Source organism: Gymnoscopelus microlampas, assembly GCF_963454915.1.
Source record: "Gymnoscopelus microlampas genome assembly, chromosome: 4".
Classification (NCBI taxonomy): Eukaryota; Metazoa; Chordata; class Actinopteri; order Myctophiformes; family Myctophidae; genus Gymnoscopelus; species Gymnoscopelus microlampas.
In genome coordinates, this window is record NC_139941.1 from 11,813,951 (window position 1) to 11,838,966 (window position 25,016).

The 25,016-nt window shown below is 43.1% G+C and overlaps 1 protein-coding gene across 1 annotated transcript in view; it reads right to left on the bottom strand.

Moving 5' to 3' along the window:
* fras1 (Fraser extracellular matrix complex subunit 1) overlaps window positions 1-19,887 on the bottom strand; it is a 255,511-nt gene extending 235,624 nt beyond the window's left edge. Inside the window, exons 1-2 of the mRNA XM_084054742.1 lie at window positions 19,410-19,887; window positions 17,173-17,204 (exon numbers count right to left, since the gene is read on the bottom strand). Of these exons, the coding sequence (XP_083910868.1) occupies window positions 17,173-17,204; window positions 19,410-19,482 (105 nt within the window). The 5' untranslated portion in view covers window positions 19,483-19,887. The remainder of the gene's footprint in view (window positions 1-17,172; window positions 17,205-19,409) is intronic.
* Window positions 19,888-25,016: the final 5,129 nt, after the last annotated feature.

Sequence of the window (25,016 nt, forward strand, 5' to 3'; positions counted from 1 at the left end):
CAAGTAAAGTAAAAGTACCTTAAAATTGTACTCGAGAACATTTAATTGGTTCCTTTCCATCAGCTGACGGCTGTATTATGCTCCACGGTGTCGCCCTGACAGGAACAAATAATGTCGGAGCGCCCGTGCACATCGTCTCGTTGCATTATGCATGAAGGGCTCTGCGGTGAGCTTTGGCCCTCGGGCGGGCCGTCTCAGGACCTCTCATGAAAGTTAGATGTAAAGTTTTGGGTCCTAAAAGAATATAGCGGGAGCGAGACAAGTGTGTGTGTGTGTGTGTGTGTGTGTGTGTGTGTGTGTGTGTGTGTGTGTGTGTGTGTGTGTGCCTGAGCAGGATGTTAAGATGCCACACCAATAAGCTCGGGGGTACAATAATAATAATAGCATGCAATTACTGGCAGGCTAGAGGCTAGCGTCCTGTTGTCTGACATGCTGTAGCGGAGCCAACACGCAGGCATGATTCGGCATCTTGTCTTGTGTGGAGAGAGTTCCACGTCTCGCCTGCCAGCCTGCTGCTCAGTGTTGTGGCTCGACGCGGCGGGCCCCGAGACTCCGATGTGGATGTGGTTGACTGAACGGAAACATGATTTCGCAGAACCCCCCCCCCCCCCCCCCCTCCTCACGCACACACAAACACACAAACACACACACACACACTATTCCCTTGCAGACTGGATCGCTCCTGCGATCATTAATCTTATAATCTAACACACAAACGCAGTGGCGTGGCCTCGCCCGCGGTTCCCAAGTCAAAAAGCACTTAAAACCCACGGCCCCATCGCTGTGACTGATGGGGAGGGAGCCTCGTTTTTTGGTTCACGTCCTTCTCTCTCGTCTCACAGAATACTACGAAATAATGGAGCGCACGTGAAAATTCACGCGATAACCTGTTCCGTCCACCATGGCTTGCCGACCCGTCGACGCGCCAGGCCTTCGGTTTGCTCGGGCGGGCCTCGAGGCCTCTGTGTTGGCGGTCACTGCCTGAGCCCTATGTTATACTAATTGTTGTATAGTGGTGTCGCGCAGTGAAAATAGCCAATCTACTAAGCTTGTAGAAAAATGCAATGAATTCCGCACCTACACATAATGACATGCCTAAAATATGGACACCAGGTTGAAAGCTGTTAAAAAACATCATGTATTTGTTGTAAAACCTTGCGAACACGCAGGACGTTGAGTGAACCAAAATGACATGTCTCGAGAACGACATACGCACATTCAGGAGACCAGAGGACCGACACTCTCCTCGTTATTCCTCCAACCTCCTGCTACATGACCCCCCCCCCCCACCTAACCGAGCGCTTCCAACAGAGAGAAAGTGCACCCGGCAGCAAATTCCACCAAAATTCTGAAATATAATGAGCTCTCTAAACACTTTGCGGAGCTTGAACGAGAGTAGCATCAAATTGTCTCCGGCGTGCGAACATTTCACAGGAACAAGAAAACGGAATGGAAGCGTGTCTTAAAACGTTCCCCCTGGTGCTGTCTTAAGTGCTGTGTGTGTGTGTGTCTACTGTACTTTATTGTACTCTTTCCCAATGGTGGAAAGGATATGGTTGCTGTCGGCCAGAAACCTCTTTATCTCCATATTTTAACTTAGTGTGTTTTTTCGTAAATGAACGCCCTACTTCATCATACTACAGCGTCACACAAAAGCATCAAAAGTAGCAGATACACAAACAGATACGCAAACTTGAGATTTATTATAAACAAATATATTCCAAATATTTTTTTATTTGAGTCCTGAAAATGTACAGTTTGGGTTTTTGGACATAGGCTGACAATATTTTCTCAAGTACTTAACTTAAGGACAATGCTGAGGTACTTTTTACAATTTTTACAATTTGTCAATACTTTATACTACTAAGTTACTTTGCCGATTTTAGATGACTATTATGAAACACTACATTAACCAATTAAGACCTATTTCATACATTGTCTATTCAAAAACACTTTTACGTTGATACTATTAAGGACACTTCAACAATGTTACACTCTTGAGTTAAGCCAACACTGAGAATGTTACAGTGCACGATCCCTGCAGTTCAACTCGTCACCCTTTTGTGTCTCTCCTCCCAGCTTCCCTTGCCCTGTCAGTCAGGCTGGCAGTAAAAAAGACCCCCCACATGGCGTCACATCAATGGGGGGGAGGGGGTCCACAATGAACGCAGGACAACCCCAACACAGACACAAGTGTCAAAACCCCACTAGGTGGTGGTCAGGGGGTCAACTGAAAAGGACAGCTGACTCCTTAAGCCTGAATTCCAAAAATAGCCGATCTGCAAGCTCACTGCCGTAAGACTAAACATTAAAAAAAAAGGAGAAACACTGGGACACAGAAAAATGTGATTTCAGCCCATTATAATAAACAGCATGATGAGCATAAGATTGGGGAGTGTTTCCCCCAAGGTCTGATTGAAACGAAATCGTTTGAGGTTTTTCCATCCACGAGTTAGAAGAGCAAACTACTTATGCTGTCGTCTCACAGCGGCAGATGGTGAGAAACGTATTTCAATTACACGTTCGGGTTCAAAGACTAGTATTCAGACAGAACCCCCCCCCCCCCCCCCCCAACACACACACACACACACACACACACAGAGAGAGACAGAGAGGTTTCGTTATGAAAGGCTCGCAGGCTGTCATTCTCAGCCCGTCAATGTCGGGTGTTTGACTGACGCGACAACATGCCCGTTTACAGAGAGGCAAAGGAAACGTATGATTTACTGCTTGACGTCCTCACACACAACAAGCGCACGCTGTCACTAGCGCGGTGTAAAAGAGGACGCCTGGAAATGATAAATGGTGCATTTATAGATGGATGAGGCAGGCAGGCAGGCAGGCAGACAGACAGACAGACAGACAGACAGACAGACAGACAGACAGACAGACAGACAGACAGACCTGGCCACTTTGCCTTTATCCATAAAGCGCTTTACAATAACCGTTACATTGAAGAGATTGAAGAGGGTTTTATTTGTCACAATTTGTCAAAATGTCGGTCTGTGGTGTCAAGTTCCACAAGAAATAATAACAACAGCAGCAACAACAACAACAACAACACACACACATTCACACACCATGCATGGTATCGACCAGCTCATCAGGAGCAGTTAGGAGCTCAGTGTCTTGCTCAAGGACACTTCGACACTCACCCAAGGGGAGCCGGGGATAGAAATAAAGTGGCCCTTTGTGTAAAATGCGGGAGGCTGTCGTTATCTGATGGACAAGACAACACAACAATAGGCTCTATGCACAGCAGCCATATTGGACAGAAATTGGGTATTTTCTAACTTCCTTCACAGGTGTTACCAATGATACTAATGAAGGCTCTGTTCCATTCTGGTCAGGGTGCTGATATTGTGCATGTTGGCTCACTAGAAACACTCCATTTTGGTTCCCAAATGGCCCCTTATGGTGGGTGTGTAACTCTGAGAGTGTACAAATGGAACCAAATGGACCCGTAAGGGTCCATTTGGTTCCATTTGTACACTCTCAGAGTTATGGGGGTCCTTGAAAATAATACAACCACTAGTATCATTGGTAACACCCGTGAAGGAAGTAAGGAAGGGGCCCAATTCATTCCCAATATGACTGCTGTGCATAGAGCCTATTGGCTGCTTGCATGGTGGGCCACTAAAAAGCGCCCGGGACAACATTTGAGTTTACTCATTACAGCACCTAATGGAATTCAAGAAATTTGTCTTGAGGGACCATCCCACGAATTGGACTCGTCTTATACCTCATAATGATCAGCCAGACTACAGAGTCCAGTGGCTGGGTACAAAAGCGTGACTGGTAAGGTAAACACTGCATGTCATTTATCTTCTTTTACACCGAGTTGAAGGTGGTGTTAAGTGATTTATTTAATTTATTTCATAAAAAAGAAAACTTTTTTCTCCAGCTCTCTAGCAAACAGAAAATCAATTTCAACAAATCAGAACCATGAGAAGATAATTTAATCATTTTATAGAGAGTTCCGGTTCCAACTGAGCAGATCTGTTTGTTTGTTTGTTGTTTGTTTCATCACTTCCAATTTCACCTGTTTATCCTGTATCCTGTAAGAGCTTTCGCTCTCCCGATTGGATACAATTAAACATTTATTTTCTGTTTATTAAAGAGCTGGAGAGACCCTTTCACCGATCAAACACTATATAGCAATGATTACTATTGGAATACAGCTACTTCACACTTATTTGAAGAAAAATAAATATCACTTATAGCACCTTTAAAAGAAGCCTGAAGATTTCACATCACTCAGTCTATCTTTCATTCTCTCCCACTCCCAAAAGAGACGTTTTTATATTAACAGAATGTTTCCTCTCCTGCTCTCAGGAAATGAACGGAAACGTACCGGTCACCGGTTTCAAATTAAACCGATCACTTCAAAGCATAAACTCCAACAAAACCGTTCCATCACACATTTGCCGGGCTGGGGGTTAAACAACTTCATTTTCACCTGCAGGTTAAAACCAGCACTTGGACTTTAAACGAGTTCACATCTCCCATTATTGTTGAATGGCATTCCTCTGACGGGGGCAAGACAAAGGGAGAGCACGGAGGGAGCGGGGGGGGGCCTTTGTTCTGTCTCACAGAAAGCCTGTAATAAAATAAGTCGAGGCATGTTCTTACAAAGACCATCGGGAGTTCAGAACGCACATGGCGACACCCACAAATGGAGCAAACACTTTCTATCTTTTTTTCCCCCTTTGTTTCCTGTCGGGCATGCCTTGCATGGGAGCAAAGAGATGTACCCAGGGATCTATTTATTACCGGGCGGAATTGTTTGATAGATTAATACCTGCCTCCTGTGAGGTCGAAACAGGGGCTTTGGAAAACGGTTTGCATTCGCTGATGAAAGCGAAGTGGAAAGGTAAGAAGGTAAAATGAAGTCATGGGACAGGTTGGGTCTGGTTCACAGGCAGACGTTTCGTCTCTGCTGTCTGTCATCGGCGGCCTTATCTCTCCACACAGTAAAATCCCCAGTATTAATTCAATGTCGAGCGTGCAAATGGAACCAAAATGGTCCCTTATGTACACTCTCAGAGTCAAGAGAGGCCCCTCAGGGCCCCTGATTCCACTATCTCTTCATGGTAAAGGCACTAATGGGGGCGGCAGTGGCTCAGGAGGTAGAGCGGCCGCTTGGGAAACGGAAGGTTCCGGCGTTTGATCCGCCGCTCCCCCTGGGTTAGTGTCGAGCAAGTGTGCTCGAGCAAGAACCCCTAAACTGCTCCGGATGAGCAGGTTGGTGCCTTGCATGGTTTCCTCTGCCATTGGTGTGTGATTGTGTGTGTGTGAATGGGTGAATGCAATGCACGTTGTAAAGCGCTTTGGATAAAGGCGCTAAATGAAGGCACCTACTGGCACTCCAGTGATGATTAAAATCTAAGCCATTTACAATCACAATCATTTGTATTCTTTTTGGCTGCAATACAGACATTCGGAATATATCCTACACTTATCCTGCACATACTGTATATATATCCTATACAGTATATCACCATAATGTGTCACGAAAAAATGTTAGCTTGTAGATCTACTATTAAATAGTAGATCTACAAGCTACCATTCTTTATCCCTTAAAACATATTTTGAAAAAAAATCAAAATATATTTTCCCAAAAAATCAAAAATCTAATAATAATAATAATAATTTGAAAATGGGCATTGTGCATAATGAGCACTTTTACTTTGGGTACTTCAAGAGTATTTTCATGCCATTGCCCAAAAAAAAGAATCTGAGTACTTCTTCCACCACTGATTATGACAGATTAGGGCTGTGTGAACCGTTGACCTCAACAGACAGAACTGGGCTTCCTTCCTGAACCTGATGCATCAATAACATGGACATATAGACACAAGCAGACTGGGGGATGCATGGACACAACTCCACCTTCTGCCTCCTAAAAAAGAGAGGAGACAGACTCCAGCCAGGGAGGGAGCAGCCGCCATGTTGGGACATGAATCAATGTGTCTGACAGGAAGGTGATGATGTCTGCAGAGAGAAGGCCATGATGGGCGCCAGGCTGCATTTTAAACCCTCTCTCGAAGGAGCACTTCACCCATTCTCAAGCTTATCTTCCTATATAGAAATAGGCTCTATGCACAGCAGCCATATCATTGGAAAGAAATTGGGCCTATTCCATAATTCCTTCACAGGTGTTACTAATTATAATAATTAAGGCTCTGTTCCATTTAGTGTAGCACAGTGGTTCTCAAACGTTTTTTTTTTTTATCTCGTTTTTTTTTTAACCTTCATAACTCTGAGAGTGTACGAATGGAACCAAATGTTCCATTCGTACACTCTCAGAGTCACACACCCTTAAGGTGCCGTTTGGAACCCCCTCAAGGAACCATGAGGGTCCCTGGACCACACCTTGAGACCCACTGAGTGTTTCCAGTGAGCCAACATGCACAACATCAGCACCCTGACTCTGTTTGACCAGAATGGAACAGAGCCTTCATTAGTATAATGAGTAAGACCTGTGAAGGAAGTAAGGAAGAAGAGGCACAATTTATTTCCAATATGGCTGCTGTGCATAGAGCCCATTGGTCCTCACTAATGCTCATTATAAGATGTCTGGCACCATTCTAACGGCTCTGTGTGTTTCAAAGGAGGGCTGTGGACAGTTTTAGAAACCTGCCCACCAATGACAGGCGCAATAACATCACTTACACTACCTTTAACAACCTTCAGAGCATGTGGTGTGTGACACTGCCTAGTTGTCATCTTGTTCTCCGAGCTCGCGGCAAGAGAGGGATAAATCCGCCTGAACGACCAGTCACCACCGCGGTACAGGAGGGCTTATGGGATCATAACATAGGATTAGTAAATTACAACAACTACCATGTCTGACTGGAGCCGGGAGCCTGTGGCTGGCTGTGGTCGTGTCAGAAATGAGGGTGTTTTTTTTTCGCAAAACGGTTCAAACTCTGGAGGAAGTGAAACGTCCAGTTTGTGAAGTAAACGATTGTGTTTCTCCTCGGACGAGACAATGAATTCAAGAATAGTGCAATTCTCAAGTGTCAGAGCATAAAACTGCTGTGTAATAAAAATGCATATTCAGAGTTAATCTAATGCCTAGTGGAGGGGGGGGGGTTTAATGAGAGAGGGCAGGCTGTTCCCTCGGAGAGTTCAGCAGTCTGACTGCCTGGGGAAAGGAGCTGTTTCGCAGCCTTGCCGTTCTGGCACGGATGCTTCGGTACTATCGTTTCCCCGACGGCAGGAGGGAGAATAGGCTGTGAGAGGCCTGGGAAATGAACACATCTTGCCTCGATTATGATTAATGAACGATTATTATAAATACATTATATAGACTATATGTGTATGTGTATATATATATATATATATATATATATATATATATATATATCCTAGTGACAATAGCAGATCTACAAGCTCACAACGCAATTTATTTATATTTTGGAAAAATCTTGAAGAAAGAAAAAACACCCGCACACTGTCATCAAAAAATACTTAATGGGAATAACAATGTTTCAGTCTAACAGACCTTCATCAGATGTAATGTTTAATTTAATTTAATGTTATTCCCATTCATATATTTTTGCTTGCATTTGATGAATCGTAAGAAAGAACTCCCACACACAGGTTAGGGTTAGGGTTAAATTTTTTCTTACATTTGGGCCCTCGTTTGGTCTTCTCCTACGCACCTGTCGCCTTTGTAGCTGTGCGCAAGACTGCTTTTATGGAAAACAAATAAAATCAATGTGGGGGTCCTTGACATGAAAACGTTTGAAAACCACTGGCATGGATTGGATTAAATAATTCATTAAAATACGTACTGGACCGCAGCATTAACATTCAGCATTCAACTGAGTAGACTAGAGTGTACAAACATCTCCTGGCCAACAAAGGCCTGGCTAAGATTTACCCTGCGTTGGCCAAACACTTGTAACCTTCTACAGCCTTAAGGCAAAGACAAAAAAGCAAGCAAACTTAAGGGCTCCGGCGGGGTCCATTCTCGTGTTTACAGATCAGAGGCAAAGGAAAGGGGGGTCCGGGAATCAAACAACGCAGAATGAACTGAGAGACAAAGGTTCCGCGACCTCCCCCGGAACCGTCACAGATGAAACTGTCAAAGACGCCAAGCGGATGCCATGGGTTAATGAGTGCTGGAATGGCTAGCTTATTTGTTTGCCCATTAGCCTAGCGGCCCGGGTGTTTGCCAAAGGTTGCAAGCGCTGCCGCGCTGGTGTTCCCCTCCGAGCAGGCGGCGGTGGAAAGTCAAACTAAGTACATTTTGTTGCTGTCGGGCAGAAAGCAGCAGAACTGCGAGCTCGAAAGGCAGCGCTACTTTTGAATTTGAATCCTGAAAAGTGACAGTTTTGTACATTTCACCCGACATTTTACATTTTACAGTTTCCACCCGACAGAGACAATTTACTACCAAGTACTGTCCTTAATTAAGTACAATTTTGAGGTACTTTGAGAGTTACATTTTTAAATACTTTATACTTCTTACATCTTCTCCACTTTTCTTCGCTCCAATACAATTTGACCACCATTGTACTGCAGGCGTATTCTGATGCCATTCATTTTGTACTTTTACGTTAAGTTTTAACACAGGACTTTTACTTCCAACTACATTGCAACTACTGTACATTGTGGTGTTTCTACTTTTTGCACCATTGGCTGGGTGTTTGCCAAAGGTTTGCAGCGCTACACTGGGTTTCCTCCATGCAGGCTGGTATGTCTGCTCTGCACGGGGCTTAGTTCCACTCCAGGAAGCAGGGCAAGCACTTATTTATCCTGCCGTCTCCACTCAGCCATGGGACTCTCTGAAACACTAACTATTCCACACAATAAAACCCTCAGTGTTCATTTAACTACCGAGTGTGTACAAATCTAATGCAACCAAACGTAACCAAATGGATACAAATTGATGAATTGACACTGAGGATTTTTTGGGTTTACTGAACATCTTGGCTTTTATAACATTTAGCAACGAGATTATTGCACCGACAATATTAACCAAGACAATGTATTAGAACAGCTAACTTTACATCTCTATTCAAGTCTGCATGGTTGCTATTAACAAAACCTCTCGCATGTACAGCATGGTTATTGATTATCAATATGTTACAGTGAGTAGTTCCAAATCCATCTTATAATGTGACATACTGTTTGTATACTGTCAACTGTCTTTTTTTTTTACTGTACTGGCCAAGTTGTCTAGAAGAGTGGCTGTCTGTGTGTCTCTATGTGTGCGTGTGTCCACCCGCAGCTAATCTCACAAATCACTGCAGCAAAATTCCTTGTGCCCACTGCCCGGAGACCAAGGAAGTAAATCCCATTTTTCACATAATGTTTTACATTTTTTGAAATAATTAACTTTTTAAACTTCAGTTTGATCATGGAAGATATCAGGGGTGACTGACATCATAGACTGTGAGCTAAAAAGAAATTATATATATATACAATTAATTGCTGCTTCTGCGATTTGGAAATTGCAGCAGCTCATATTGCAATTTCAACAATTTTTCAATGAATTGTTCAGGCCCTACTCTGAATGGAGAACTGCGTCTGTGTGTGCTGAAAAGTACAGTGTGGGGAAAAAATCCAGATCTGCGAGAGAAGCCGTTTGGCTTTAAAAAAGCATCTTGACTGGAGGTTCTTCACAGCCTCAGACCTCTTAATAATTCACAAGTGCTCCAGCCACAAATGGCAAGCCTTCAAATGATCTATTTCTGTATGTGTCCTCCTCCGCTACAATGCTTCTCTCAACGGCGTTATTCTCTAGATATCAGCAGCAGGGCGGGAGCCCGTTTAATTATGTGCAGAACTTCAATCATCGCGGGTTGCACACAGAGTGCGGGAAACAACTCTCAAAGGTTAAAGTCTGATAAGGAAACAACGCGTTCTAGTTTTGGTACTGTCATTCATTCCGACAGCAAACATTCATCATTTTGCGGATCGTACAAATGAATGTTTCCCCCGCGAGCGGACGGAGAAATGTGCCTTTGGGGTTCGTACTTTGTAGCGCTAACAAGCCTAGTTTTTTCCCGGAGTTGGACTAGCGCTTGCGGTCGGGGATGTAGGGCAGCCTGTCCCAATGTGAACTTCATTGTTTTTGTTCACTCTTAAAGCCCTTTTTACATAGCCAGTTCGAGGATGTAATGTTGCCCCATCATTCAGCGTCACTGTTCTGTACAAAAAGTACGGACAAGGGACTTTGTTGTGTAGGCTTTGAGCTGGCATATGGACGTTTGGTCACCATAGTGCCGAAGCAACGTCTGTATAACGGCCCGGTCACGTGCATGCGTCAGCTTCCACGTTCACTGTAATTACATACTGTAGGAGAAAAGGCGCAGAGAGACCCGTTGCGGTGCGTCGACACCGGCACTGAAGCGTGAGAAGTCTGATGCGTGTCAACTTAAGTATCACGTTCAACATCGGTGAACCTTGACCTGGCGGCTGGCACCAACCAATAGGACAGAAGCACGCGTTGGCCCCACTTGGCAGCCATTTCGCTTGTAGTTTTCTTTCAGTGAGCCAACATAAGTCAAACAAACTACACACCAGAAACGCAGCACTCCTGCAGGCACCGCCCACAGCCCTGCAAGACAACATAGGAAATGGATGCATCTGATTATGGTCTGCCGCCTCGGCATGCGCTGCAGATAGGTTGAAGTGCATGTCGTACAACGGTACGGCGAACATAACCGATCTACAAGCACACAAAGCGTTGCATCTGCAGCGCGTTTTGTGCTTTCAGATTGGCTATATCCGGGACGCAACGCCGTCATGGGACAAGTCGGCAGGGAAAGGGTGTGTCGTCTAATGGTCTACACACCTTTCTGCCCCAAACCGCTCCCTGCTTCTCTTCAATGTATTCATTAAAATAAGTTAGGGTTAGAGAGGGTTAAAAGATATCCAATAACTCATTTGCATAGGAGAGAGGAGAGGAGAGGAGAGGAGAGGAGAGGAGAGGAGAGGAGTTTAAGGGACCAAAAAACAATAGTGAATTTAAGACAAGACACAATATGGATGGGTGGTGACCTGAACACTACAGTATGTTCTACAGACTACAGTATGTTCTCTTCTCTCACTCTGCTGTCTACTCTCTCTCTCTCTCTCTCTCCCCCCCTCATTTAAATACGTTGCAGATTGCAGCTGTTACAAGTGTAATACAATGTGAATGTGATTATGTGACACTTTCCTTAGCAGTCCACTCGCCCCGCTGTGTGTAATACAAGACAATGCATATCTCTGCTTCAGTCATTTCCGTGTAGTAAGTGCTGTTGAAGCAACCTTATAAATAACCCCGGGTGTCACTACACTACAGCCCCACTGTCTTTGGTACGGCTATTCCCGAGAGGTGGCCTATATTTTGATTGCTGGAGGGGGGACCGTGACATGTAATGCCAGGAATTCGAGCCTTGAGGTGCGAGGAGTGATATATCTGGACGTGGCGTTGCATGTTGGTATGTATGGCTGGCTCCGTGTGGAGCTACTGTAGCAGCATGTGTGATGGATCTCCGTATCGGGACGGTGTGGCGTGTCATGCCATTCTCCACAAGTCTGGAGCTGATGAAATGTCCAGGGGCGACACATGGAATAATGCAACCCAAGCTCCCCCAAAGCGGTCAGTTGAACCACTTAGGGTTATGCCCTATATATACTGTACATAGATAAGCTTTTTTTTGCAGTTTGTGAACATTTTTATTTTGTTGATAATAAACGGTTTATTAAATAAAATTATATATTTTTATTAAAATACTGTCTCTTAAAAACAAATAACGACATTTAAATTATACATAATATGTAAAATGTATTTTTCGTTACATTTTTTAACTAAGTCATTTAATAAATATTATTTATTAATTTATGCCTATAATGACATGCCCACAACAGGGACGCCAGGTTTAGCACATTAAGGCCGACCTGAGGCCGATTCTAAAAATTATTTCTAAAGTTGCTATATCAGTGGTGCTCAAACATTTTCATGTCAGGGACCATAAAATGTATTTGGCCGCGGACCCCCATCTCAAAATATGTTGTTCCAGGGAGCCCCCAAAGATTTGAGTTAAAAATGTTGTTTAAAAAATATATATTATATTCAAAGATTTGCACAAAATGTGTCACAAATAGCAGATCTACAAGCTCGTAGCGCGGCACCGAGTGCTTGTATATCTGCTATTTTTTGATAGCCAAAGAAATACAAAAAAAATGACACAGATGCGTTCCCGGTCTTAATGGTTTGAAGTGATTAAGCCGCATGGTGGTGACTGGATGGCTGCATCGTTGCATGCCGTTCATGCACGTCTTCCCGCTCACAGGGGAAGTGAGCTTATCAAAGCCTTGCAAAAGGAAACGATGCGGAGCAGCGAGGCCCGACAACATGAGATGATAAGACTGAGTCTGACCCCGAGGGTGTCTGCTCCATGTGACCTGCTCCATGTGTACCGCGTCCGCTGTGATTTACACAAGACACTGTACTGTGCTGTTACTGTACTCTACTGTACTGGACTGGATGCACGCCCGCATCATGCTCAGCTGAGACAGCTGAGTCATCAATTATTTAGTTAACATGTGCCAACATCAGACAACCAGCATCTCTTAAAGTCATACACCGACACGCACCGAACGAACTGTGGTTCATTCTTTATAGCATTGGTTCTCAAAGTGGGGTCCCCCAGGGGTCCTTGGGGGGGTGATTCCAGGGGGGGGCACATGCACACACAGTACACACACACATCGCAAGCTTGTATATCTGCTATTATCAAAAAACGTAAAACTTAAATATTTGGCATGTTGTTGAAGCATTTTAACAACACAAATCTTGTATTGGGGGTCCCTGGCAAAAAAGAAATATTGAATACAAATACAAATGAGGTCTGTGCTGTTTCTCCTGTCAGTGGGGTCTCACTAATCCCTCTGTCTCTCTCTTGTCTCACACAGAAATGTGAGAACAACCTATTCTTTGTCCTTTGGATTATTGCTCTCTCAGCAAAACAGCCGGGAGAGAGAGACCACGGAATAAAACTCAGAGCTGTCAGGGTTTTTTTTTTTTATATTTTCGAAATGTGTCAAAAAAATAGCAGATCTACAAGCTTACAATTACATACCACTGGCTATTTTTGAATAGCCAGGTTAATGTATGCTTTGTAATAATAATGTGGAGTAAAAAAGTACAATATTTGCCAAAAAAAACTGCCGTGAGACCACAAAATAAAACTAGAGTCGGAGCTGTCAGGACTTCTTCTACATGTGACCCGCAATTCAATCTGCTGTGTGTGTGTGTGTGTGTGTGTGTGTGTGTGTGTGTGTGTGTGTGTGTGTGTGTGTGTGTGTGTGTGTGTGTGTGTGTGTGTGTGTGTGTCGCCCAGACGCGTTTCAAAACCTGCCCCCATTCCAGGTTCTTCACTTTGAACTCCAAGGAAAGAAGGAGCCCCCTGGTCTCAGCTCTGTTCCAACACGCCCTGGGCCCCCTCTCACCTGCCTCGTCTCCCTTACTTCCCACCCACCCACCCCCACTAAAAGCACCACCTCAACAAATTTTGGTCTTTGCTTCCTTGTTCCTGCAATTTTCTGCTTTGATGGCAGCTCTGAGCCCTCAAAGTGCAGGGGGGACCAGCGTTGAAGAGCACTCACGGGTTTGGGAAAATGGAACAAGCGGAGTTCCCTCCGTTCCCTGGCAAGTGGTGGCAAGTACAGCACATCAAGTACTGTACTTTTTGAGGTACCACACTACTTTACTTCACTTGAGTGTTTCTTTGTACATTTACTCCACTACATCTCAGAGGCAAATATTGTACTTAGCATATTTAGATTATTAATACAAAGCATGCATTAAGCACGTAAAGCCCTTTGAATGCAGGCCTTTTACTTGTAACAGAGTATTGTTACATTGTGGTCTGGCTACTTTTGCTTAAATATATCTGTGTAATTCTTTCACCACTGCTGTTTCCTGGCAGTGGTGTATGATGGGAAAGGGGAGGTGGGTACAAGGGGGATGGGGGGGGGATGCCACACTTAGCCATACTACTGTAATTACGCTGATAACACGGCAGCGCAGAAGCAGGAATTTGTTATTATTTGCCATTTAGAGTGTGTGTGCCTGTATGTGCCTGGGCATGGCGACTAACTACACCCCTGAGAGGCACCTTTAAGGCATTTAAGAGACATTACCACATGTTCCCGGAGACAAAAGTGGGGTTTTCAAAAGAAAACACGACTTAAAAAGCCATTTTGTGCCGTCACTTTGCATTTCCCCATTAAGTTGTTACAGCCATGCAGCCGGCATACAAGGTATGAAGAAGAAAATAGCAATTCAGAAATAGCAATTCAGTCTGCCAACGCTGGTAACAGTTTCAAATATCACTGGTGTACAAGCGTCGCTTCGTGTGCCAAGGAAGTAGGCTACATCTTGTCTACCACCGCCTGGAGCCAAACAGGATGTTGGAAACATCGCATGGGTAGATATGTACATTGAAACGACATCGATTAGATCTCTTCAGATTGTAAAAGTCAAGCGCGTCCTAAAGTGGTGATTCTGGATCCTGGCCAATACCCGGCAGAAAATATGTTTTTCTTTCAAGAGCAGGTATAAGGCTACCTTTTATCCACTTAATCCCTATTTTCAAAACGTTTTGAAAATCTTCCCCATTTTTGGAAACGATAGCCGATCTATAAGCTCACAACGCAACGCATGGCATCGTGACGCATTGTGAGCATGGAGGTCTGCTATTTATTTTCGAACATTTTGAGTCACAAAAATCGATTGAAATCGAAAACGTCAATCATCAATCAAAATGAACAGAAATCAAATCACATCGAAATCTGTGACTCTGTGACTGTGATCGAAACTCAAATGTCCATCAGGAGTTTGAATGACACCTGCTGTTTGATGTGACAAGTGCACACTGCAGTTACGTAAAAGAAAAGCCACTCCATGGCAGAAGAGCACTTTACAACAGTAGTGTTCTCTCAAACCTAACCCTAACCCCAACCCTAACACCAACCGACCACCTTTGTGTACTAAAGCTGTGACAGAATGTGTGTGTTTGCAAGGGTCTAACATCGATATTTGAGTCGGAACTGTGAACAAAATGTGATTTTTTTTTCAGGCCAATAGAAGCACTTTACTGCTGTTTTGGCTTTTAGTTGGCAGTCTGGAGGTGAAAGGAATTATTGAATAACTTTTCAGTGTGATGTAAGAAAGATTATCGAAAACTGAATTGAATCCTTCAAATCAAATTGTGGATTTGGAGAATCGTGACACCCCCTTTACATGCCCAAAGTAGGGATGCCAGGGTTGAGAGTGGCTAAAAAACACAATTTTCAAACACTTTGACCAAACATCAGAGGCGCTTAAAAATAAAGTGCCTACCCCCAACTTCCCTTTCGTCTTTGCAGTAGTGTAAATAATAAATAAATCAAATTACTCGAAGTATATCTAGCTTACTACTTGGCAAAAATATATTTTAGAATGTGTTTTTGTGAACGGAAATGACAAACAGATGACAGCTTCCTGTCGCAACATTTACAAGGCACAGTTAGATAGACAGACAGACAGACAGATAGACAGATGGATATATAAATAGATGTTTAAAGTCATTGCATTGAAAACACAGCAAAATGTTGTTCGACCGATAGCAACCCAAACCAAACAGCAGCGTCCATTGTTAAACGATGGGCATCAGACTCGACATACTTCTCTGTAGCATTCGAGTATTGTGGAAGAGTTGAATAAGACTTGAGAGTCTAAAATGCAACAACCTTCCCTCTGGCAGAGAGGCTGGGAGTCAACAACAACACTACCAGAATACACAGGTCTCTGTAGTGGCACTATGGGGACCAGTCCCTCCATCGTCACCTTCTCTCAACTCCATTATCATTCACAAAGTCAGCACAGCTCCCCATGCATTATTGATGAGACACATCTATCTTCTCAGATGCGCCTGAGTCCAACGGCGGAACGTGAAACAAACCTGTACCATCGCCATAATCCATTAAAACCGGGAACGCATCTGTGTCATTTTAAGATTCCTTTGGCTATTAAAAAATAGCAGATATACAAGCTCATAGCACGGCACCGAGTGCCGTCCTATGAGCTTGTAGATCTGCTATTTTGAAAGATCGTGAAACTTTGCAAATCTTGGAATATAGATTTTTTTAAGCGAACATTTTTAACTCATGTTACAATTTCTGGGGGGTCCCTGGAACAAATTATTTTGAGATGGGGTTCCACGGCCAAATACATATCATTTTGGGTGGTCATTGACATGAAAAAGTTTGAGAACCACTGATATTATAGCAACATACGTTTTTTCAAAAAACTGTTTTATGATTTAGAAGACATTTATAGAATCCCCCAGAAGCAAAGACATGAGTTAAAAATGTTCGCTTTAAAAATATATGTATTCAATAGCAGATCTACAAACTCATAGCGCAGCACTCGGCTATGAGCTTGAATATCTGCTATTTTTGAATAGCCAACGAAATCTAAAATGACAGAGATGCGTTCCCGGCTTGAATGGGTTAAGCCTGATCTCTATTCCGTCGCACGGCGGTGTCGCGCCGGCGGAAATAGCCGACCGACAAGCTCACAACGCGCCGCGTCGGCGACACTTGGTGAGCTTGTGGATCGGCTATTCCCGGCGGTGCATAACTTAGGCCCTCAGACCTAACGGAGTACAGACGCGCCACTTTGATAATGCTCTCTCCCCTGTGAATAATACATGAGCGAATAATACCCACGAGGCTTTGCAAAATGGACAGCTATATCATAATTCGTTCGGCTGGCACAGAACTGGGGTTGTGATCCGGTGTTAAAACTTTAAAGCTGCAATCCAGAACTTATCTTTTTATGAATTACCGATATGTATGGAAGAGTTTAACACAATATTAACTAGTAAATGTAGCAGTGGTTGGAGGTGGTCTCCTTTAGACCCTGGTGTCGGGTAGGATATCTTACTGTTAGACATGTAGTACTGCCTGAAGCTCAAGGGCAATAATAGGGGCCAATTTCAGTTGCCTACTGCTATTGGCTGAGTGGTAATATTTTTGGTCTCTTGTGCGGGAGACCCGGGGGTTCAAATCCCTGGGTGGTAAGTAATATTTTTTAGAGCGTAAAAAAAAAAAAAGACGGATTGCAGCTTTAACAGGTGACATTAGAAATGGCAAATGGGAGGCGATGGGGGTACCTACCGCATACGTGCTCCCCTGGTACAGGCAGGCTCCTGGGAGATGAGAGGAATGGGGGGGAGGGAATGGGGGAGGGAATGGGGGCGGGAGGGGGAGGGAAGAGAAACAGTGTTATGATCAAGTGCAGACATCATCTCAGATTATTTGTACTGATCTGTTGCCGTCTGAACCAGTTTTCTTTCATTCTGTTTCCCAGACAACGGCGGGGTCAAGCTCGATAACATCCTTGAGGGGGGGAAAAAACCAACAAGAAATCAATCATCCTTTTCTGTTGCCCTTGCAGACCTAACGCACGTGTCCTCATACACTGAAACCCCAGGAGTTGCCAATATGTCACCGTGCAAGACAAGATAAATTACTGTATATTTTATTGTGCCCGCGAAGAAGAAAGAAAGAAACTGTGAAAACTATGGCGGTTTAAATCAGAGTTTGTCGCCGACTGTCGGGGCACATAAGTTTGTCACACGGACATGCTCTGACAGGGTCAAACAGAACGAATCTGATATAGGATTTTTTGAATATGTTACTTATATCTGTCCTCCTAACTACAAGTGATCATAAAATGTGTTTTAAATTGAAACCGTGCACCAATGATTAACTCCACTCTACACAGTAAAGTCTGCAGTGTTATTTTAACTCTAGAGAGCATTACAGATGGAACCAAATGGACCCAAATGGACACTCTCTGAGTTAAATCTGTGTACGTGCAGGCTAAGTGTTAAGAAAACAAACTGGGATTTTCTAGAAACAATGCTCAGTTAGCCCCAGGTCAGTGCTCTTAAAGGATATCTGATATGTCAACAGGGAAAGTATCAGAAGACGTAAACAGATTACGTACCAGATTGAAAGCCCAAATGGGAGTAGACTACAGTTACACTATATTGTATGACTGGCCAAAGGGGTGGTCTATTTATACAACTGTTTAAAGTAGGGCTGATGGTTAATTAAAATAATAATAATAATGTTCCTGGTAACTTTCTTATGCTATAAGCTTATATCTAGTACATGGCAAAGTACATAAATTAATTTAGGAATGGGTGGTTTGTGGTTACAGTAATGCTTCTACATTCCATATGGCTGCTGTAGCCTACCTTTGAGGTTTTGCATCACGTTTGTTTGGAAACTAACTGATGCACTTGTCAACAAGAAATCATTATAGATGTCACATCATTTTAAAGCCATAATAAGGTCTAACAAGTTGAAATATGCCAAGTATTACATGGTGACAAATGTATGGCACAGACTATAGTTTTGTTAAGAGTGCTGAATATGGGTTTAAGTATTTTGCAATGTTAGATAAAATCCATATGGGATAAACTGAATGTTATAGTCCAAGCCTATAGCTGTCAGGTCAGGCACACAAACTTAATTCCTACCCAACTTATTAATGCCTAAGCAGAAATGCAACCGTGGAAACTGTGTATTGGGAATATTCACATTCTAAAATGAGGCTTTATTCTATAATAATGACATAAACTGAATTGTATATTCCATGCCTAGCTGTCAGCTCAGGCAGACACACAAACTTCATTCCTACCCAATGTATTAATGCCTGGACGAATGTCTAAGAAATGCATCTATAGGCATTAATAAGTTAGGTGTTACAGAACCCCAAACATATTAATGCCTATATGCATTTCTTATTAATTTCATAGGCATTAATAAGTTAGGTGTTACAGAACCCCAAACATATTAATGCCTATATGCATTTCTTATTAATTTCATAGGCATCAATAAGTTAGGGCAATGGTTCTCAACCAGTGGTCCGGGTCCTTGGGGGGGGGGGGATATACCAGGGGGTCCCAGAAAAATTAGTTAATATAGCGTAATATAGCAATCATTTTTGACCACTTAGCTTTAAAAAATAGCAGATATACAAGCTCATAGCGCGTTCTGCTATTTTTGAAAAATCTTGAACATGTGTGTGCATATGTTTGAATATATATTATCTTTTAAAGCGAACGTTTTTAACTCAAGTCTTTGCTTCTGTGGGGGTCCCTGGAACAAAACATTTTCAGATGGGGTGCATTTCTAAGAAATTCATAGGCATTAATTAATAAGTTAGGGAACCCCAAAACTGTTTTGACACAAATTCACTCCTCAAGACAATTCCTCTGTACTCTCTCCGTTTCAGAGCACTCCAGCTCTCTGGCGGTGAGAGAAGAACATCCTACATTATCACAACAAGTAAACAATGATATTAATAGCATGCTGGGCCAGAACTATTATTACACACTCACCATGTATTCCTTGAGGGACGGTGAGCACTGCGCCGGCAGCGCACACACACATCCACCATAATGATAAAGCCATCGCGATGACTCGGAGGAAAGAAACAAGGAATTTAATCCAGCAGAGAGTGAAGAGTGGCGTCTCTCTCTCTCTCTCTCTCTCTCTCTAGTTCAAATCAAAGCAGTTCTCAGATGATGATCGCATTATTCTGATTCTCCTGATGTGTCAAGAAAACAAACACACCAGAAACTACACTTCTTCTTCTTGCGGGGAAAGAATGTTTGCCACGCACTACGTACAAATTAATAGAACAATCTAAGCTCATAGGTAGATCGCGCGTCCAAAGAGCAGGTATAGGCTGTGATCGGGGGCACCGCGTCTCTCTATCTCTAGGTCGGATTCCAGTGCGTTTCGCGATGCGTTGGGGTCTGATCTGATCTGAAGGAATGCGGGGGTCTCTTCCTCTCCAGCGAAACTTCTTGCAGGTGTTTGGTGGTGTGGTGTCCCAGTCCCCCCCACCCCCCTTAAACCATGACGACAAAAACAAAAAAAAAAACACGATCGTCCCCTGGGAAGCGTGTAATTATGACGCTTTAAAATGAACTGTTGTGATCCGTCCAGCAGCTCAGCACACAGTTTGCTCTGGTGGTGTGTGGAGGCAATGTTTGAATGAAGTGACTTGTTTTAGCCGCAGCCGGGACGGGACGGGACAGGACAGGAGGACGGGGCAGGAGGACGCCCCCCACAGGACGCCCCCCCACAGTGCACTTTGCAAAGCGCGATTGATGGGGAATGAATGATGTACACTTTTATTTGATTTTATATGATTATATATTATGAGTAGGCTAGTAAATGTGCACGGTAATAGTAATCCACTTTAGATTGCTCCTGCAAAAGAATGAAAGTATAAAAGTGCATTTCCCAATAATAATAAGCTAATCATTATTATTATTATTATTATTATTATCATTATTATGATTAAATGCAGTTTCATTGACAGGCAGATTGCTGGACATGGGTGGTATGGTGCGTGTGCGTGTGTGTGTGTGTGTGTGTGTGTGTGTGTGTGTGTGTGTGTGTGTGTGTGTGTGTGTGTGTGTGTGTGTGGAGGGGGGGGGGGGGGGGGCTGAGATTCCTCAGTGTCACGTGTGAGCAGCAACCTGATCCCTAGTCAGTTCCTTTGTCCTCTGCCAAAAAGAGGGATCAGTCAAGAAAAGGTTGCCTTTGAAAAGGTGCCCACAAGTTGCAACGCATTCCTATGGACCCAACGCGGCAAGAGGAACGTTGTATGAGACTTTATTTGTCCCAGACTCATGTGTATGAGAGGTGAAATGTTGGTGTGGCAGAGTAATATACAAAATATATATTAAACAGGGACTGTGCCCAGTTCTCCATAATAATAGTGCACTGCACTGTAACCTCCAAAATAGTTCCCAGTTCCCCCCAAAACATAGGACCTCTCTCTAAAGTGCCCAGTAGCCTACTCACAGAGAGAGAGAGAGAGAGAGAGAGAGAGAGAGAGGGGGGGGGGGGGGAGTGTGTAGGTGAAGTTTCAAGGCAATTTGACAAACATGAAGTAGGAATGGATAACCGGAAGTGGTCATTTTAGATGAAATTGGAAGTCTGAAGGACCACCGACCAAGTTTGGAGCCTGTAACATCCTGGGAACTGGAGTTGTGGCTGTTTAAACCCCAGCACCACATGAACCCTATTTTCTTTTTTCAGAGAGGCATCTCCTAAGTGCATGTGTGTTCAGTGCCAACGTACCTTGTCGACAGGCAGAGCAGCCCTCCAGTGGCACTGCCAGCGTGCCCAGGGGACATGTAGGACATTAGGACAGGACCGCTGGTAACACACATCAACTGCCCTTCAATCATGGGTCATGGCACACACTGCCTGCACGCCACCACGCCACCCTCTGTCCATCATGCCTGGGATGCGTAGAGAGCATGAGACTCTGCCAGAGAGAGAGAGAGAGAGAGAGAGGGAGAGAGGGGGGAGATAGTGGGAGAGAGAGGGAGGGGGAGGGAGAGAGAGAGGGGGGAGAGAGAGAGAGAGAGAGAGAGAGAGAGAGAGGGTTGTGTATAAAGATAGAAAGATAGATATCAGTCACCTCCACGTAGGTAGGCTACTAGATAACGACACGAGTCCAGTAAGTAGGCGACAAGCACAGACAATAGCATAGCCTACTGCTACCAGTGGCAGTGAGTAAAACAAAGCTCAATTTCTATGCCTAAATAGGCCGCTTCGCTAGGCCTCTTTGCCCGGTTCGCCGCACGAGTTGGCACAACGGTTCATACAAGCTGATCCCAACTTCACTAATTAGGCCTATGTGTCATGAGAGAATAGTATGAAATCATATAATATCAACAGCCAACCAATACATACAGTCGGTTCAGTTGTTTAGTTGTTCATGCATGTCGCCTCGTCGTGTAGTCTGGGCACGTCACTAAAGCGCTCGCTCGCACGCGCGCGCGCGCACTCACACTCTCTCTCTCTCTCTCTCTCTCTCTCTCTCTCTCTCTCTCTCTCACCCACACACACACACACAGGCATATTAAACAGGTCTGCATGTCAAACTGATTTCACACACTCGTTGACAGAGCAGACACCGACCGAACCGAGTTTGGAGGATTATGAGGATCCTTATTAGGCTAATTATAGTAATACAATCCTTTATCAATACATTAATAAACAAATATTCCTACTTTGCTCAAGGCTAAAGCAAATAAGCAGCGTGTGACTCACCTGGCCCGACCTTCAGTGTTGGAGGGAAACACTGGTTGAATATTACTGGCTGCCAGTGGTGGAAAAAGTACTCAAATTTTTTTACTTCAGTAAAAGTATCAATATTGAATTTTCTTACTCTGATTTTCTTTGAATATACATTTTATTACATGTTTATTTGTGTATTTGTTTTATTATTTGTTCTGATAAAGGTAAAACTCAAAAAAGTATCAATAATGCAATATAGAAATACCTTGTTACAATTAAAAGTCCGGTATTGTATCAAAATGCACTTTAAATACAAAAAGTAAAAAGTACTCATTATGCAGAATGCCCCATTTTACAAGTTTAAAATGTATATTAAAACATGCTCTGAGGAAGGCTCATAGCCGAAACGCGTAAGCGTTCACTTTATTGGTGTGCCAATAAAAAGTGGAAATGTGAGTAATGTGTCCTCCATTTAATTGACATTTTTTGGATGTGCTACCTTTTGGGATTTTTTTTTATTCCCTTTTTTTTAGATGTATATTAAAACATATTTTGAAAATAGCCAAAATGTATATGGCTGAAGTGGTTAATGTAATTGTAATAATGATCAAATCTACAAAGTAACTAATGTTTTCAAATAACTGTAATGGAGTAAAAGTAAATATTTGCCTCTGAGTAAAGTAAGTAAAAACACTGGAAATTGAAAATACTCCAGTAAAGTAAAACCTCAAAATTGTACAGTTTTTTAAAAAAAGGAACAGTACTTGAGTACACATACATAGTTACTTTCACTGGCTGCCTACTTCATAAAATGTTAAACCCACCTCTGGTCCAAGATGCTGAAAATCACTGGTTCTCCTGGTGGTTGCATTCATGATAGGGGTTAGTCAGGAGCAGTGATGGAAGAAGTACTACATTTGTTTTACTTAAGTAAAAGTATCAATATAGTACAATGCAGAAATACTGTTACAAGTGCAAGTCTATTCAGAATTTACTTGAGTAAAAGAACAAAAGTATTGGCATCAAAATGTACTAAAAAGTACCAAAAGTACATTATGCAGAAATCTTCCAATTCATGTTTTGTATAAAATGTATAAAATCATTTGAAAATAGCTCATCTACAAGCTCACAACGTGTCGCAACGCGTTGTGAGCTTGTAGATCGGCTATTTTCAAATAGCCGAAGTCTATATAGGGCTGAAGTGGTTAATGTATGTTTTGTAATAAAATCTACAAATAACTATAACTAAAGTTGTCCAATAAGTGTAGTGGAGTAAGCATTTGCATCTGAGATGTAATGGAGTAGAAGTAAAAGTAAAAAACATTGAAAAAAAATGTACGTAAGTACAGTAGGCTACAAGAGTACATGTACTTAGTGTACAAACCAATATGTACCAAATATAGCCTACATAGTGCAAATAGCAATAGCAGTCAGTATTGTGTGTTGAACTATAACAGTGGTGCCCTGATCCTGCTCTTATGCACTGGCCTACTTGTGGTTGAGCAGACGATGAAATATAACAGCCTATTTTAAGCCTCTCTAAACACGCCATTAATTTATGTTGTGACCTCATACTAGTGCAAATAGCAACATGCTCAACATTAGATCGTTATGAATGACAAAATGACAAAAATTACATGGCTCGCCAAATGTATCTTTAGGCCTAAAATGTATGTAAAGGTCTTAAAGGCTCCTTGTTGGAAACCTTCCTAACCTTTCACTGCATCCATGCCAATTAAAGCCACACTATGTAACTTTTCTTTAGTGAATAAATAAAATGCTATGTTGATCAATCTGTATGGTAGATTATGTTAATACAATACAACTAACACAACTGTGTTGGTTGTGTTTGGTCTCCCTGCTCTTCTATTGATACATTCAGATCCTGTGGTCTGGTACGACAGCTACCGGTTGACATTCAAGTAGTACTGCCTGCAGCAATTTTTCCCCCTGAGCAAAGTAGACATCGCTGTTGTCGGGCAGAGAACTCGTATCTCCGAGTTTCACGTTTGTATGTTTCTTCGTAAATGAATACCTTTCTTCATCACAGGAGTGTCCCACGAAAGTAGTGAAAATAGTAGATCTACAAGCACCGCCGATCCGACCGATATGTCCGAGTAATAGTGTCAGAGTACCCGTTGTACCTGTCTGTCTGTGTCCCTTTTTTGCCCATATATGGAGATCTCTGTATCTGTCTGTCTACCTGTGTCCCTTTCATGCCCATATATTACGATCCCTGTTGTCATTAGTATGCCCATACCCTGTATATTGGCATGCCCATATATGGACATGTCCTCCTTGCCAATGCGTGAGCCGAGTTTGAAGTCAGTCGCTCCTACATTATGCACATGACCATATTATGTGCATAGTGGTCGGATCTGTGGCTCTGGACAACCGGATCTACATTATGCCTATATATGGGCATATATGGTTTGTTTACGGTTATGTCTGAGTCAGTGTGACGTGGCCGTGGTCCCGCCTATATTTGGGCGTATGAGGTTGTTGTTTATGGTAGTCAGAGTGATGTCAGAGGTTCCCCCGCCTGCCCGCCAGTCAGCCGGCCAGTCCTCCCTTAAGCCAAGTTTAAAGGGATAGTTCACCCCCAAAATGACTTTTTTTCCTATCGATTAGTCACCCCATGGAAACTTGAATTAATGGGAAAAAAATATCCATGAATTCAAGACTCCATGGGGTGACTAATCAATAGGAAAAAAAGTCATTTTAGGGGTGAACTATCCCTTTAATATAGGATATGAATAGTGTATTGTGATGAAGACAGACAACAGAAGCAAGTTTCAGTGTTTAGGGCCACCGCTCCAGTATGGATGAGAACTCCTCAGTACTGAGAGGAAACAAATGTATTGATTCCACTGCTGTGGAAGTCCATTGGTACAGAAATA